This window comes from Lacerta agilis, chromosome 10 (genome assembly GCF_009819535.1).
Source record: "Lacerta agilis isolate rLacAgi1 chromosome 10, rLacAgi1.pri, whole genome shotgun sequence".
In the NCBI taxonomy this organism is placed as follows: Eukaryota; Metazoa; Chordata; class Lepidosauria; order Squamata; family Lacertidae; genus Lacerta; species Lacerta agilis.
Window position 1 is genome coordinate 17,387,222 of NC_046321.1, and position 17,645 is coordinate 17,404,866.

General features: G+C 45.7%; 1 protein-coding gene across 4 annotated transcripts in view; it reads right to left on the reverse strand.

Moving 5' to 3' along the window:
- The window catches only part of LOC117053874 (IQ motif and SEC7 domain-containing protein 3-like), a 140,800-nt gene that overhangs the window by 24,264 nt on the left and 98,891 nt on the right, over positions 1-17,645 (reverse strand). For all 4 annotated transcript variants that reach the window (XM_033162181.1, XM_033162180.1, XM_033162182.1 and 1 more), the window contains exons 4-5: positions 12,348-13,435; positions 6,549-6,710 (exon numbers count right to left, since the gene is read on the reverse strand). In XM_033162181.1, the coding sequence (XP_033018072.1) occupies positions 6,549-6,710; positions 12,348-13,429 (1,244 nt within the window). In that variant the 5' untranslated portion in view covers positions 13,430-13,435. The remainder of the gene's footprint in view (positions 1-6,548; positions 6,711-12,347; positions 13,436-17,645) is intronic.

The following is a 17,645-nucleotide window of genomic DNA, read 5'->3' on the forward strand; positions in this document are numbered from 1 at the left end:
GAAGTACTGAATTCCCTCCATGCTTTGGGGGAAGTGGGAACTTGTTCCTTGCACCTGTCAAGATTATTTATGAATTCGTTTCCAAAATGTCTACCCCACATTTGTAACCCGCAGGGCTCCAAGAGCAGCTTATGGTTAAATACAAAAAAAGAAAAGAAACCCCATACAAAAGGCAAGACACGCAAAGCCTGGTGAAAACAACAAAACCACCAGGACAAGCAAGAGAACTCTAGTTAAGGCACAACAAATGCCTTCCTGAATTGGAAAGGCTCGGCCATCTTTCTGAAACAAGTGAGGAGTTTCGTAGAGAGACTGCTGAGAAAGCCCCGGATTTGCCAGCCAGTCACCAAGTCGCCCTTTGTTGAAGGGCTACAGCTCACCAGCACATGTTTTACATTTCAGATTCAGTTCCTGGCATGCCTGGGTAGGTCTGGGGGAAATCCCTATCCCAGAAAGCTGCTGCCAGTCACTAAAGGGAACACTGAGCTAGATGAAGCAACAGCAAATGAGCTTCTTCTTCATGCTGCACACAGTCAAACTATGGAACTCACTCCTCCAGGAGGCGGTGATGGCTACCAACCTGGTGGGCTTTAAAAGAAAATTAGCCCAATTCGTGGAGGAGAGGTCAATTGACGGCTCCTGCCTCTGATGGTTACGCTCTGCCATAACAGTTGGAGGCAGCAATGCTTGCGAATACCAGTTGCTAGAAACTGCAGAAGGGGAGAGAGTCCTCTTGAGCTCAAATCCTGCTTGCTGGCTTCCCACAGGCATTTGGTTGGTCACTGTGAGAACAGGATGCTGGACTGGATGAGCCATTGGCCTGATCCGACAGGCTCTTCTGATGTTCCTCTGCTACTTGCTACATTTTGACTATTACATATTTCTGAGAGAATTGACAGCATTTCCTGTCATCGTGACATTTGAGAAAGAACATAACACACCTGCTCATTCAGCGAACCCCCTTCAAGGCTCCTCCTGAACAAACGACTACACAATGCACAAAAGAGGCAGGGCAGCATGTTAGTTTCCTGAAAGTCTGATTGGCTGCGTTCCGCCAGTTTCTCAGCGGAAACAATGGAATTACAAACTCTGGACAGTAAGGAGACCAGTTAGCCCTCCAGGAAAATACATCAGAGCACGCTGCCCCCAATCTAACAAACAACCTGCTCCCATTCACCAGAATGCCTCTTGCATTCAGAAAAATAACACTCGCTTTGAAAACAAATTGAAGACGACAGTTGTGCCTGACCTTCCCAGAATCCTTCGACTTGCACAACAAACAGCCCACCCCCAGTGATGCTGCCAGCTCCATTCATGGAACGAGCCGTCCACTGCTTACCCAGCGGAGCTTATGAATGAACAGGGAGGGTATGACATTCTTGAGACAAAACATAAGGAACAAAAGGTGAACGGAATCAGGGCAAGATAGATGGATAAGAACAAAACGGTGGCACAGAAGGATGCACAGGAGGGCGAAGGAAAGCAAATGGATAAAGAGATAATGACAGTGGGACAGGCATAACGGAGCTGATCTCTCAACCATGCTTAAGAAATTGAGAGTGGGCTGCGCAGGTCACTGTCTCTCCCCTCCTTCCTTCCCCTTTGGCCATGTATTCCCCCTCCTTTATCAAGTGTTTCACCATTACAACTGCACAGATACTAACCATACTTAATGCTAACCAGGTTCCCCATTGTGACAATAAGAATTGAAGGGGTTTGCACACACTGATTAAGAAACATCTTAGCTGCATTCACCATGGCGAGCATCACTGCAGATGTAATGCTTAAGCCATAGTTTAGGCAAATCAGGGAAGGGTGGAGGGAGGACTTTACACCAGCAAAGGGAGAAGGGCAGAGGATGTTGTGTACTTCCCTGTTGTCTGTTTCCACTTTCTTAGCAATAGGAAGCCCTCATAATTTTTGGCAATATGGGGGGAAGAGGATGATAACAGGAAGATGCCTTTTTCAGGTCCATCTGATTATTGGTCCATCTAGCCCAGTTCAGACTGCTGTCCTGGGTTTTCCTCTTTCCTAGCTTCTGCTATTTGATCCTTTTACCAGGAGGTGTCAGGACTTGGGTCCTTCTGCATGTAAAGCATGTGATTGGCCGCTGAGCTATTGCCCCTCCCTTGCAAGTTAGCCAGTCGAATCTCATTAGTGCAGTTCCCTGTGCAGGTTTCTAGCAAGCTATTCACACCCAAAAGTCATTTGGAACCTCTTTACTATATTAGAACATCAGAGATAAGCCAGGGGCTTATTATGACCATTGGGAGGTCAGCCTTCTCAGGGGCACACGATGGAGAGTTTCACAGCTTCTCTAAAAGGGATTCTATCATTCACTCATTTGATTTGATTTGATTAATCTAGCAGGGCTGCACTAGCTGGATCAATTCTTCTAGTACACATTTCAGGCGATGTTCATACAAGACTGAAGCTAGACATGCACAGGAAGACGATGCAATTACAAATAATTTCAAACTGGGGAGTGAAGGGGAAGAGCCGTGGTGGATTTGGAACTGTGTGCATCTTCAATGAGCAACTGCCACTATCACATTATCACATGCAGCTGGAGCAACTACAGGCTCAAATAGCCAGTTTCTTTGGGTTTACTGTGAAAAAGAAAAACCAAAGCGTTCCAGCAGTGCTGGTGGATGACTGGAGATAAGCATCTCAACAGACACATCTGAAAGGCCCTCTTTTTCTGTGAGTTATGATTAGTTTTTGGGAGTAAGTGCAGCCCTCACTTTGGCTACTGGAGCAGGGGAAATGTGTGTATGTGAAACCATATAGTATTTATTGCTCTTACGGAAGCAAAGCCTGTCCATCGACAGTGAATGCATCGAGAAGAAAGGGCTCATGTAATGACATGCAGGGTAGATGGGATGGGGATGTTTGAATTATGCTATGTGCTGTGTACTTTCTTCATTGCAGCTCTCTCCCAGTTCTTAATGGGGATAAATTCATTCAATCAGAGTCCCCCCCCCCTTTGTGAACCTACCTAATTCATACTTCTTGCAACAGTAAGTGCATCAAAACACAGCTAAGCTTTCAAAATTCACACTTCTCTGAATTTTGTGGTGAACTTTTCCAACCAAATGAATATATTAATGAAAATAATATACAAAACCTGATTATATCAGAGGGGAATTGTTTGCAGAAATGCATATATAGGCCAAACGGCATACAAAAATGAATATACTAGAGAAATACACACAATAATGCATATGGGTTTTTTGTGTATTTTTTGGAAGGCAAAAAAAAAAATCACTATCTGATGTAGAAACAGGGTGAACTGAACTTAAGGTTGCAAAGATGAGAAACTGGAAGAAACCAAAATGGACAGATTCACCCATCTCAAGTTATTGCACACTCTCAGAGGCGTCTTACCCATAGACGTTAGTGGCGCAGGGCGCCAGGGCACCAGATTTTGGAGGGTGCCACAGGCCGAGTGTCTGGGAAGGAGAGTCAGGGTGAACTCCCTTCCCCGCTCTGGGGCAGCCCACTCCTCTCCTCTCAGCCACCCATCAGAGCGTGCTGCGCCCAGCTCAGGGAAGCCCCTTTGCGTCCCCTCCCGCCAGGGCTGCCTGGGTCCCTGGCGGGTGCAATCGGAGGCAGGGGTGGGGGTGTCTCTCCCACCCCTCTGGCCACGTCGCTGCCTGTGCACTTCCCTGTGGAGTCTGCGAGCGGAGCAGGGAAGTGCCCTGCGCAATCCCAGCACTGAGCAAGGATGGGACAGCCGGTGAGCCACCTGATCTGCTTGCTGGCCCTCCTGTCGCACAGACTTCCCCAGATGGGGCAGGTAAGGGGCGCTGGGAGCTTAGAGGGAGGCTTCATGGGAGGGCACGGGAGGCCGTCTGGGCTGTGATCTGGGCAGCGCTGAGCGTGCGTCAGACCACACAATATAAACAAGCAGGACCGAAGGGCCCCCCCCCCCCCGCTTAAAAAAGGTCAACAACTCTGGGAAACGGGGGGGGGGGGGCGCCGCCGGAGAGATATTTGCACCATGGCGCCGGATATGCTTAAGACAGCCCTGCACACGCTTTAGTCACCTCTCCCCACACAGGACCAAACAAGCAAAGAGAGAGGGGAGAAGCGAAAAATAAGACAAGGAAGCAGCCAAGAGCTTAGGAATTCCTGGTGCTGGGGAAGCAGGGGCGATGTTTGTTCCCAGTGAGGTCTCCTGATCAGCAAATTGTAGGCTGCTTTGGATCTATTTCCATTTGTTTGAAATCTGCACCCAATCCCAACTCTCAGGCAGGTCTGGGCAGTGGAGGAGGCAGAACTGAGGCAGGAGGCCTTATTGACTGACTGGTTTCTATATATTAATGAGGCACTGCACAAAAGCCAAAAAAGGAAAACACAGGAGCTGCCCTTGCGGTTACAATCTAGAAGTTCACACACACACACACGGAGGGGAAAGGCAGAGGAGGGAGAACAGTTTGACACTGCCAGGACAAATAGGGTTGTTAAGTGGCATTTACAGCCCGTTGGCATAAGTGATATTCTCCTTCCTGGCGTTCTTGCTGGGATGGAACAGGAGCAATCATCAGAACGTAAGAGCCCTGCTTGACCAAACTGAGTGCCCATCTGGTCTAGCATCCTCTTCTCACTGTGGCAAACCAGACGCCTATGGGAAGCCTGCAAGTACTAGGCCCTGAGTGCAACAGAGCTCTACCCACTTGTCATTCCCAATGACTGGCATTCAGTGGCTTTTGCTCCTCTAGCTAGTGGCTAGGCCAAAGTGTCCTTCCTCTCACTTCTGCAGTCACAGGACAACTGACAGTTTAACTGCCATTCCAGCTTTGAGGGGAGAATTAAGATTTACTGCAGATGCTTGTTCTCTGGATGACGGCTGAGGCCAATAACCTGTTGGTAGGGGTGTGACCTCCCAGTGGCTCTGGGTCCTCTAGCCTGTGACTGAAGTGACCTTTTCCTTGCTTGCTCAGACAAACAGCTATCCCTCTTCCTATTGCTTCTGCCCTAGTTACTTTTAATTGTGGTGCTTGTCACAAGAACATTGGAGGGAGCATGAACCCTTGATTATGTCCAGATCAATATGCATGCAGCATATTAAAAAAACAAAAAACAAAGGGGGGATCAATATTCATTTCATTGGTTGCAAGGAATTAAGCCTGGTGGCTGTTTGACAGGAAGAAGTGGACCTTTAAATTAGGACACCTGTGCCTGCCTGGGAAACACATGTATGCTGCCTTGGGGATCCCATGATGGAAGAAAGGTGGGATATAAATGCACGTATTGTACATAAATGGGAAAAAATAGTTCCCAGAGGAGAAGTAATTTAAGTTGGTACTGTAAATACATTCTAGATAATCCCAAATCAGAGAAGGCCTAACCAGCATACAAAAGACATACTGGGTTGTATTCAATTAAGTTTTACTCAGTGTAGACCCACTGAAAGTAATGGAGGCCCATTATTTTCAGTGGGTCTACACTGAGTAAAACTTAGTCAAGTTCATTAATGTCCATGGGTTTACGATGAGTAAAACCTAGCTGAATGCCACCCACTGTAATGTCATCACAGAGCAAGGCCTTTGAAACAGAACAGGAAAAGTGTGAAGAGCAAGAGACTGGAGCATGATTAACAAGGGTGCTTGGGGAAAGTTCACAAAGCTCTGAGCCCACCTCCAAACCTGAACTGGCAGACATACCAGCCAATCAAACACTGGCTGAAGCTTCACCCCTTCCTGCTTGCCACCACCGCCTCCTCCACTTGCCCGTTCCTCTCCTCTTCTGCACTACCTCTGGCTGTGGGATGTGTCCTTGGCTTTCCCCAGGCTAAGTCAATGGAGGACAGGATTGCAGGGTTGGAGCAGGTTGCAGCAGGGAGAGAGCAATGGAGCTAGCAAAGAGCGGCAAGGCTGAAGGTCTTCAGCAAGCATTTTATATGCTGGTATGTCTGACAGCTCATGTTTGGAGACAGGCTCCAAGCTGTCTTTACATCTCACATCTTTAGATATTTTAGCCCCAGTGATGCATGTCCAAGTAGCCTCAATCTGGTGTTTTGAGCTGCAACTGCCCTAGGCTCATTGCTTCAGTTCTTTGTGCGCCTTGCCTGCCGTCACTGCGGATGATGTCACTGGCCTTGCTTGGGTCATGCTGTTTATTAGTGCTGAGTCAACGTAAAGAAGGTGGGCAACGGGGGAGGAATTTCCCCAAGTCTCTAATTGATTTGGGAGTGTAAGTGTCATATTTGCAGAAGGATAATCCAGGTCCCATGATTCCCAGCCTGAGCATTTCTCCCCTCCTCAAGTTGTTCCCATTTGTTAACGTATTATAAACCGGAATACAAACAAATCAGGCAGCCAGATTTTCCCTTCCTTAATGCTGTGGGCTTCTCTGCCTGATTTCAGTGGGATTATTCCCAACGCTCCCCAGATGCAAACAAGAAGCAGATGCATATTTATTTCAAATAAAGAATACCAGGAAGAGAGCAACAATTGGGGGCGGGGACAGGGGGAATAGCTGCCAATAGAAGGAGTCGTGGATGGTGGGTGAGTAAAAGAATGGGGTCTGGAAAGGACACTTACTCTAGAACATCCCGGTTGAACTGTTTCTTGCTGTTCCCCAGGAACTCCCCGATCATTTGCCGGCTTAGCCCCTTGCGCTGCAACAGGAAATGCGCCACTCCAATCGGTGTGTCTGGTATGAAGCCCCGAGATATAAGGAACTGGATCCCCTTGTCTGGATTTCTGGGAAGTAGAGGGAGTCAAGAGTCAACTTGCTATTCCCTTCAATACTTAAGAGCACAGCAATCTCAAGCACACTTCTTGTATCACAAAGGATATCAGAGCACAAGAGCAGCCCTGCTGAGTCAGGCAAAAAGGCTCATCTAGTTCAGCATCCTCTTCTTGCAGAGACCAACCTGTAGGAAGCCTGCAAGTAGGAACTGAGTGCAACAGGACTCTACTACCCATTTGTGATTCCGAGCAACTGCTATTCAGTAGCATTGCTGCATCATACAATGGAGGTAGAACATAAGACATCATAGCTAGCAATTCCACAGTACTTATATAGGCTCCCCATGTAATTCAGACTCCTGATCGTGCAAGTTTCTAAATGCATGCAGAGGGGAGGTTATGATGGGTAAAAGAGAAGGGACAAGAAGCGGAGGCAAAGTTAGCGTATCCCCACTCTACCTTCACACAATTCGAATGGCATGAAGGCTTTAATGCCTGAATAGGGCTATTATGTAACTTAGATTGCAAGCTGTTGTTTTTGTTTTTGTTTTTAAAAACTGCAAATCACCTTAGAGTTCCTTAGCGGAAAGGTGGAATATACATGCAGTAAGATACACAAATGGCAGTTACATAAGCTCCTTTCTGTGGTGTCAACTTTTATTTTACTTTTTACTTTGCAGATCTAACGAAAGGAAAGTTAAAAAAATATATATTGCCAGCTGACCCTAATAATATGAATATTCTATCAATCCTCATTTAAATGTGCAGATTAAGATACACAGTCCATATGTCAAAATAAGTATCTAATCTCTCTCGCTGCACTGTAGATCTGAAAAAAAATCACTGGGTGGGGGGGGGCTGTGATCTCTCACGGCACCCAAAGTGGGCATTTTGGGATGCTGTGTTGTACTCTCATCACAAAAAACTCACCCCTATTTAGGGTTGCCAGGTCTGCTTCCAAAAAATAGTGGACTAGCGGGGGGGGGGGAGTTTAAATTAAATTAAATTATATATTTTCTTACAAACATTTTAACACGTATTAAAATACCATTTCATCATAAAGCTTTTGAATTAAAAATGTCCACTATTTTGTGGAAAAAAATAGTGAACATAATGTGAAAAAGTGGACTGTCCACTCAAATAGTGGATACCAGGCAACCCTACCCCTATTTGTCAGTGTGAGAGTGAGGCGCAGGTCACGTCCCTAGCTTGGAAACGGGGCCCAGAGGATGCACATCCTGAGTCTGAAAAAGTTGGACAGTATGTAAATTTAATCTGTCATCTGACTGATTGGGTTTGAAGTGTTGGGACTCTCTAAAAGGGATCAACTCTTTCAGTGAGACTCCAGCGCAGAGGCGCCACCTTTTCCGAAGGATTGAGGGGGCCTGATGCGACATTACACAACGTCCTGATGCCATGCATGCGCGTTGTGTGTCAGGACATCACGCACGGGGGCCCTCTGAGCATTGAGTTCATTGTTATTTAAAGCTGAATTTGCTCCTTACGCCATTTACTGAGCATGCAGGTGTGAAACAGGACCATGGAATAAGTGCTATGTAGGTTACCACACAGTAACATTGCCCTAAAACACTTTCAGCGCTCTGCACAATGTGATTTACATGTGCAGCCTGTGTTGTTTATTGGTTGAGCTGGCAATATTTCCTCCTATTTTCCTGAGGAGCTAAGCAAGTTTGGCTGGGTGCTGCGGGATTCCTACAGCTCTCCTGGCTTTCCCTTCCACCTACGGAAATGGCCGCCTACACAAACACCGCTATTATAGCAACACTGCATAATGAGGCTTTCTCCATTCCAGGAATTCCACCCACTCGCTCTGGAATGTGTTGCCGCTTGAAGTGCAGAGTCACAAATGCATTCAATCAATTTGCGGGAGGCTGTCACAATTCAGAATATTACTCAATAATTGCTCACGGGGGAGTTGCATGATTGAAGACATGGAGAACAAGGCCATGCAGAAGACCTCTTGGGCCACATAGACCCAATTTTGTATTGGGCAGCAGTTATATAATGCTGTAGGTAAGCCACTGGTGTTATTAAATCCTGTCAGGAAGGTTTATGTAACCAAGCATTTACAGTATTAGTGGTAGCAATAACAGTTGTTGTTCTGCGGGGAGCATTTTCTATAACTGAAGGCTCATATACACAGCCAAAATGGTGAAATGGAACAGCATCAAAGCCATTTGGCAACCAGAAGTCATTATTTTTTTATTATCACTGAGGGTGTTGCACAAGAGGTAATTAATTCCATTGGGGGAAAGCAGGGCAAAAAGCAGATTGAGAATGTGGTCCAAAATGAGGTAAGTGTGCATATGGAGAGGAGGTGTGGAACAGCACCAGCCCTCAGCACTTACCACCAACTGTTATTTGCTTGAGTGTAGGCCATTTGGATTTTAAAGAGGGCCGATTTTTTGTTTATGTTGTTCTTCAGTTTGAGGCGGAAGGGCTGCCGTATTCTGGCTGGCTTCATTCTGGTAACAAGGGTGCTAGGCAATAAGCAAATACAATAACCTTGCATCAAGCCCCCAATGGGTCAGTGCATCTGGCTGCTAACCAGGCTAGTGGTTTGAGCCCACCCAGGGATGTCTGTGGGCAGGATTCCTGCATTGTAGGGGGTTGGACTAAATGACCCTCAAGGCCCCTGCCAACTCTACGATTCTATGATTTTAACTACAAGTAAGTGGATTACAATGGTTATTCATTTATTACACATCCACTAAAGTATCTTAGTAGAGCTTCCTTCCTTGGAGATTTTTAACCGGAGGTTGGATGGTCGAAGTGGGTTGGACTAGATCAGGCTTTCTCAATCTCGGCCCTCCAGATGCTTTGAGACTACAATTCCCATCATCCCTGACCACTGGTCCTGCCAGCTAGGGATCATGGGAGTTGTAGGCCAAAAATATCTGGAGGGCCGAGTTTGAGGAAGCCTGGACTAGATGACACTCAGGGTCCCTTCCTACTGTAAAATTCTATGGTTCTAAGTATGTCCATAGGTGCAGCAAGAATAAGGCTAGAACAGATTGCATATCCAGTAGGAACATAGCAAGTTGCCTTATACTGAGTCATGTAGTTCAGTATTATCTACATGGACTGGCAACAACTCTGCAGTGTTTCTTCTAGTCCTGCCTACAGATGCCAGCAACTGAACCTAAGGCGTTCTGCACACATAATAGATGGTCTGCCATTTATTAGAGCTAAGCTGTGATTTCTCAGAAAATGTTTTTTTTTTCTAATAAAATTTCTGAGAATCTGTTTTGGTTCCCCTCTGAAAAAAGAGAGGACCACATTGCAGAATAGTCTCCAAGTATTCTCCCTCTCCCCTGCCCACACACAGTGCCTAGGAACAATGCAAAGTCTGGAGTACTGTGTGGGATGCAAAATGATGGTGAGGTTGCTGACATCATAGCCGCTAAGAAAAGAAGCCGTGCCACTGCCACTGCCACTGCTGAGAGGTTGCTGTATTGGTTGGAGAAAGCCCCACATTTGCTTTGAATTTTGCTTTCGGTGAAATGTTTGTGACATACCTAATGCAACTGTGTCCATGCCAATTACCTTCCACAAATGTCACCAACTCAAGTGGCAATACAGCCTTTCTTCTAACAGTCTTCACAGCAAGCCAAAACACAGCAAATAAAGTAGCCAGAAAGTCCCTTTTGATTGCAAAGAAAGGTGCCCTGCGGTCACCCAGGTAAACAGCAAAGCCAAAAACAACACATTTTCTTTATGCTGTGCATCTCAGAGCTGCTCCCCATGTAATGATTTCAAGTCAAAGGAAATACTCCTGCAATTCTCTCCCATAAATTTAGAATTACGAGTGGAGGTTCAAAGAGCTGATTTAGGTACACTATAAAAGACTTGGGCAGAAAACTGACCTACATAGAGGATAGAAAAATCTGAATGGCAAAACTAGCAAAATGTTTCTCTGAAATCTGCTGTCAGCATAATTCCAACTACGCATGAGTCTAAAGGTGGGCGGTGTGACCTAAGATATGCAACTGGCCTTTTTGGACATAATCAAAGAAACCAAAGCAATTGTAATAACCAACCCCCTATTATCATGGTTAGTGTGTACAAATACTTTATAATGGGCACAACCCAGCCAAAGACGAGCACTTTCCCCAGTCAAACTGCTAACCATGTGCTCCATTATCTTCTGTTCTTGAAAAAAAAGAAAGTAAGAAGCATTAAACTTTGATTAGATTGCGTTCAGAGCTTTGCAAGTTTTGACTGGCCTTGGCTGCCAGCCAATATATGACCCATTAACTGAGGCAACCATTGAGGTCCTCCTCCAGACACCCTGCCTTCAGATGTCAAATGGGTAAATACCAGAGACAAAGCCTTGGTGGTGCCTCCCTGAATCTCCCCCTAAGAAATCCATTTGACACTTGCTTCTCAGTTCATTTCAAGGCAAGTTAAAACTGTTTCACTCGAAAGAGTTATTCTTCACATGGCAAATGATTCTGAGAGTATGCTGACAAAACTAAGGCAGCCCTCCTGCAATTTGATTTACGGCAGCCACAGGGCAAAGGTTATTATTCATATGAAGCTGCCCGAAGTTTGGTAGAATGTGCTTAGTTTTTTGTTTTTTTTTTAAATGAGACCCAATATGGGTGCAATTGATAGAACATCAGTCCTGGATTCAATTCTCCACTCAGCCACGAAGCACATGGGTTAGCCCAGGGTGAGTCATGTTTTCTAACCCTAAGTGTAGTGAGGCTAAAATGGGATAAAACCCTGTATATGCTGCCTTGAGCTCCCTGGGAGAAGGGTGGGATAAAAATGGCGGGAGGGGTGCAAAAAAATGCATGTATTTCAAGTTCTATATTCATATTAATGTTTGAGTTAATAAAATGAGCAGTCCCGGAGATACGCCATCTGCTATTACCATCCAACAAATGGAATAATAACCAACTGTTAAAGTGCATGACAAAGCTATAGAAGGGCAAATTACAATATTCCCCCAAGGATTACTGAGGTTCAGAGAATCATGCTGACAGCCAATAGAAGAGGCCCAAAGTGCCTCTTCAAAAACCGAGTCCAACATGTAATGTTTTTGACCTCCCCTGACTCCAGTTTCCCGGCTGCTGTGCCTGGTTCCCTTCCCTCCCCCCCCCCCAATACCTACAGCTATTTTTCACAGCACAGTGGCCTTAGCTGAGTGAAAGCAGGAGACGGGGAGAAGGGAGAGAAAGATATTAACTTGCTGCTGCCTGGTGTATAAGTCTACCAAGCCCGCCAAAAGAAAAATGGCAGCCAAAATGCTCACGTCAAAAGTGGCAAATCTCTATGGAGAGGGCATGAAAACTGAGGTAATTTTTAAATTCTTTTTTTAAAAAATCCACAGATGTCTCATTCTCACACAGATATTTAGATAGCAGCCAGAGAACTCTCTCAAGTGCTGTGGACACTAAGCACTTGGGAGTCCTTTCTTTCCCCCTCTGTGGCAGAGCTTCAGTGCAACTGCCTGACCCACAATAAAACAGGGTCTGTGTTTCTTAGGTGGCCGAACCCTTAAACATTGAAGCAATGTGACTTGAAGGAGACAAACCCATTTTCCCACAACAGCCTTTGTTGTTGCAAATTGAGGAAAGCCACGGGAGATTAAAAGATTTATTATTATTATTAGCCACTTACATGTTAAAGAGGTTTAGTCCAATGCGGTACAGCCGTTTCCTCATGGTGTCTGTGGAAAGAGTAGGAGATTTGCAGCTGGCCGGGTTTTCACAGTGATACCGCGGGAGGCTCAAAATCATCGCCTGCAAGGCTTCCTTCGAAGACAACTCTGAGGCAGACTTGGCCGAGGTGGAGGTGCTGCTGCTGCTCAGCTGCTCTGAATTGTCCACATTTTCTGCCTCCGAGCCCTTGTTCTGCCCAGCCTCGTGGCTGGAGCCGAACTCCAGCTTCTGCAACATCATTTGTTCTTGGTCTGCTTCCCCTCCCGCCAAGCCGTTGGTGTTGATGTTCCCCTCAGTTGCCGCATGACTATTCTGAAGGATTCCGGAGTCAGGCGGCCCCTCGGAGACAGCTTGAGGCTCTTGGTTCTCTTTCCCAGCTTCCTCTGGGATTTCTTCTATTTTGGCAGCTTGAGAAACCCCCGCCTGGGTGTTGTTGGCAAGGCAGTTTGCCATAGACACCGAGGTAGATGAGGAGACGGAGAAGTTCTTGTTGTCAATCTGAACGGTGACGTCCCGGAAGGCCATCATGAGGGTGCTGCTGCTCTTTGGCAACGTATCTGGCAGCAGCCCTTCCTCCTTCTCTTGATCCTTCAGTTCGGCTTCCAAGTCTTGGTTTGGCTGCATCGCGCTGAATGTCTCCCTTATCTGGTAGGAGCTGCCGTCTTGAAGGGAACACATTGTCTTCAGGCTCCATGTGCTGAGGGCGTCATCTATAGACTTGGCCAAAGACTGGACTTGCTCGGTGAAAGAGTCCTCCAGCTCAGTCAGGGCCCCGCTTATGGTAGCTGGCAAAGACGGAGACCTCACCAACGGGATGCCAACAAAGTTATAGCCTTCCACGAGGGCCTTCTCAGCAGAAAAACTTTCAGAGTTCTGGACTCGGACTTTCCTCAGTGAAATCCTCCGGGGCATGCGACTCTCCAGGAGCGAGTTCCGTATCTTCTCAAAGTTTTTGCTGAGCTGGTACTGGCGGAAGGCAGTCTGGATGGTGCAGGCTGCCCTCCGAGAGACCAGGTGGCCTCCATATTTGTGCTCTAGCATTTCGATCTGAAACAGAAAAGCAATATTTTTAAAAATTGATTTCTGAACCAGTTTCTGCGACTTCAATTTACAAATTGATTGCTCTCTAAGTATGCTCTCGAGAATTCAATACTGCATTTGTGAGTCTCTTTCCCCTGCTGTGTGCACTGAGGGGCTCTGTAAACAATTTACTTGGCTCACAAAGGAATGGTTTCCCCTTCTTGCAGGGCCCATATCCAGTTCTACCTAGGGGGTGGATGAGATGATGCATCTCCCCCAATTTGAGCCATTATGTCAAGGGGGGGCAAGGGTCCGTAACTCCTCCCACACACCTGGGACACCTGTCTCAGCATGGGTACGCAGGAGCAGAATGCCCAAATGTTGCTGCACATCAGTGATATTTGGATGTTTCATCCCCACCTGTACATATGGGGCCAGTAGAAATGGGACTGAAGTCCCTTGTGGACAGGGCACACTCCCTCCCCTCCATGTGCTAGGCAGAGCCAAGGGACGAGTATCATCCAATCTTGCCTTATGTATTTGCATACTCTGGGATTCCAGCTGTGCTGCTTAAAAATATTTATTTTTTTTTTTTTTTATAAGAATTTATTGGCATTTTTCCAAACAACATATACCCTCACCCACACCCACAAATACAAAACAAATATGACAAATACAAACAGTGTCAAGATTCTTGTAGTATCTTTCTAAAAAGAAAAATTTCTTTTTCCATATCTTGACCATTGACTTCCCCTACCTTTTCACCTTCGATTTTATATCCTTAATCTATTTTATAACCATTTCTTCTGAGAAAAAAAAAAAAAAAAAAAATTAGTTCAATTATATATTTACATCAAATTATCTTTTCAACACCTTACTAGTAAATACATCACCATAATAATACCTCATCCTAGTTCTTCTTAATTCAATCTTATCAATTTCTTAACTTAATCTAAGTCTTAATCTTGCTCCTCGCATCAAATCTAATTCTTCTATCCTTAAGATTACTGCTAATAACATAAAAACTTGAAATATCTCCTTTCATATACAAACAAAAATATAACAGAGTATTGTTGACAGTATTCACCCTCCACTTTCGATTTGCCGTGGTAGACTACTTTAAATTTTGTTTAAGACTTCACCCCACACCCCCTCTGTCCATTATTCTTCTCCTGGTGGCATCGGCACTGAACATCCGTGTAACTTCTCTCTCCCAACGTCCACAGATCCAGGCACAGTCCATGTCTCTTCTTGCCACGAGTTCAGAGGTGTCCATCTCATCATCTCCCTGCTTCTTCGGTTCTTTGTAACGTTCCTTTTCTTCTTGTAAATACCTTAATTCTCTGTCCCTGGCCCCCGAGCTCACACCCCGGGGACTGGATATAACAAATCTTAACGTCGCCTTGGGGCTGCCACCCCCAAAAAGCGAATTTCTTCTCCGAAGTTGCTCACTCAGTTCTCTCCATCTTTCCATCCACTCTCTCAGCTCATTAGCAAGACATTCTTCATAAGTGTCAAAAATTTTAAAAGCCTCCTCTGTGGGCAATTGGTTCCCTTTCAGATCCCCACACAAGACTTTGACTTTCCTATAAACAAGTTCCACCTTCAAGGCAATGAGTCTCTGTTCATCTGTTAGTCCAGAGTTCAATACCAGTTCAAGGACAAAACCCAGCATACTGGCAGAGGAGGAGGAAGTGGGTGTTGTATTTCTGCTCTCCTCTTTGTTCAACGCCATTTTTCTGTGCTGAAGCGCAAACACCGCAACTTTAAATGGAGATATTTTCCTCTAATTAACTGCCCGAAAAAAGAGTTTGCCAGTCTCATGTGTCAATTTTAGCTACATTGAAACCAGTTCTGTAGCAGTAAACCCTCATTTGGTTACATTCTTCGGCTCGAAGGGAGGGAGGCAGGCTACCTTTCCCCTTCCCCCCGGATCGTTCCAAAAACGCGATTTTTAATCCAAATCTTTACTCACGACCACCGGGTTTTTAGCTCCATTCTTCGCAGGTAGAACTTGGACGCTCACCGCGGGCTTTGTCGCCGCATTTGCATCCCGGTTGGGGCATGTCCCCTGAAGCCCGGCTCCGGTTGTCCCTTCACCCCCACTCCCCCTTTACAGGGGGGGCAGGGGAAGGGTTCGGAGCCTCCGCGGGCACAGCCGGGGAGCCCAGGGTGCGGGACGCTCTTCCCGCACCCCAAACGGAGCCGCGCGCTGCGGTAGCGCGGCTCCTAACCCCCGGGATGGACAAGGCGCCTCGAGACCGAGGCAGCCTTCGACCACCCGGCGATGGCGTCGCCGCCGGAAGTCGCTTAAAAAAAATATTTATTATATGCATTTCTTAGAACAAATAATCCAAGCATATACACCAAGAGTTAGAAACCTCTGGTCCATAGAGAAATCTTGGCCCATTTTAATTTTATATAGTTTAATTACTTTTTACCTATTATCATTTCTGTATTTTTAACTTTCCATATTTTATTTATTTTTGTTTTAATTTTTATGAGCTGCCTTGAGTCCTGGTTTTGGGTGGAAGGTGGGACATCATCATCATTAAAAATAACCCTTATGTTCCTCAGCAAGATAGGGCCATCTATGGACCAAAAACCTCCCTTCACTTCTAAATATTTTGCTCTTTTGCTTATACTAATCAGCAATGTAAGAACCATAAACAGGGTGGGGGGGAGAGATAGTGATGATGTGTGTCCTGCAGTGGCACCCCAAAAAGAACTGAAGATCTGGTTTAAGAGCTTAGAAATATCACCAGGGATAAATATCAAGAGGAGTGAGAAGATACAAACACCCTGGATGGGCTGGTTATTAGTGCATGCCCAACAAAAAACAACAACACTGAATTAGTCAAGGAAACCATGGCCAAATTGGGCATTGTGCACTGGCACATTCTGAGCCTGAATGCTCTGCCTAGTTCGTCTGAAGAATTTTTGTACCCATAGTCTCCTTCTTGCTACCCCACTGATAAAAGCTTAAGAAGAGGACCACTGGAGTGTGCTTTGGGTCCACACCACATACATCATCCCAGCTTTGGTCCCCATGAATGATCATTAAGTGACAATGGCAGCGGTGGTGCTAATGCAGGTGATGGATGGAAATGGTGAAGAAAGCCGAAAGGATGGACACTAATTATCCCCGTAGAGATTTACTGAGACCAGGGTTGGCTTTGTTCTTCTTTTGCCTGATAAAGTACTTTGTTCTTCTTCAGAGTTCTGGAGGAAACGGGGGTTTGTAAGATTTCAATTAATAAAATGAATGAATTGGAGAGGGAGGGCCAAGTGATGGAAATCACCTTTGCATTGATAAGCAGACTACCATATGGGAACCCAACTGATCATGTTGCCACAGGAACACCAGCCGCTCTCTGTTCTTACTAATGATGCCATTACTTAGAACATCTGAATAAGGTTGAGCATCACACAGCATGATTCTCAAGAAATGTCCACCCCATTTATTTCTCTCCTGCACAAGTATGTACAAAATTGCCTCTATTTCCAACACTCAGGTTATGAATGCTGTTGCATATGTAGCCAAAATGGCACTACCCTTGCAGGAGAGAGGTATCAACAGGCTTGGGGGAACCCTGAGGTTTTGCTAAGTGCACATTTTCTTCCATCTTCTCCTGCCTTGTCTATCAGCAGTTACTAGAAACAGGGGCAGCAAAGGAAGTGTGTGTGAAAGCAAGCTTCCACAGGTACAGCTGACACAAGTATATGTGCACATATTGATGTGCATGTCTGTACATCACAGTGCTTATCTAGGGCCCACTGAACTGGCTGGATGCATCTGCTGATGCACATGGCCATATAGGAACACAGTTGAGCACAATTAGCTGCACGTGAAGGCAGCCAGAATTAGGGCCAGAATTCTGAGTGGCATAGAGTTGTGCTACTTTCCCCAAATTATTTTTGGATGTCTTAGGCCGGGGATGGATTTTGTTGATAAATCAGAATCAGTTTGGGTTGAGGGTCTTTCTTTGAATAATTAAAGCATCTCTTTTTCCAATTCCCAAGTCCTAAGAGTGATTAGGAGGACTAAACTCTTTCTGCCCACTGGGCACTTCTCTAATGAACAAAACATTATTGCAACCCCATTTTATCCAGCATATGAGATGGACAGTAGAAGCAACTGATTTAGGATAAATTCAGATGGTCATGGTTGACATGTTGCCATTTTTACAATGATGCTGGAATGCTGCACAGGTCATATGAACCCTTCAGCACATGT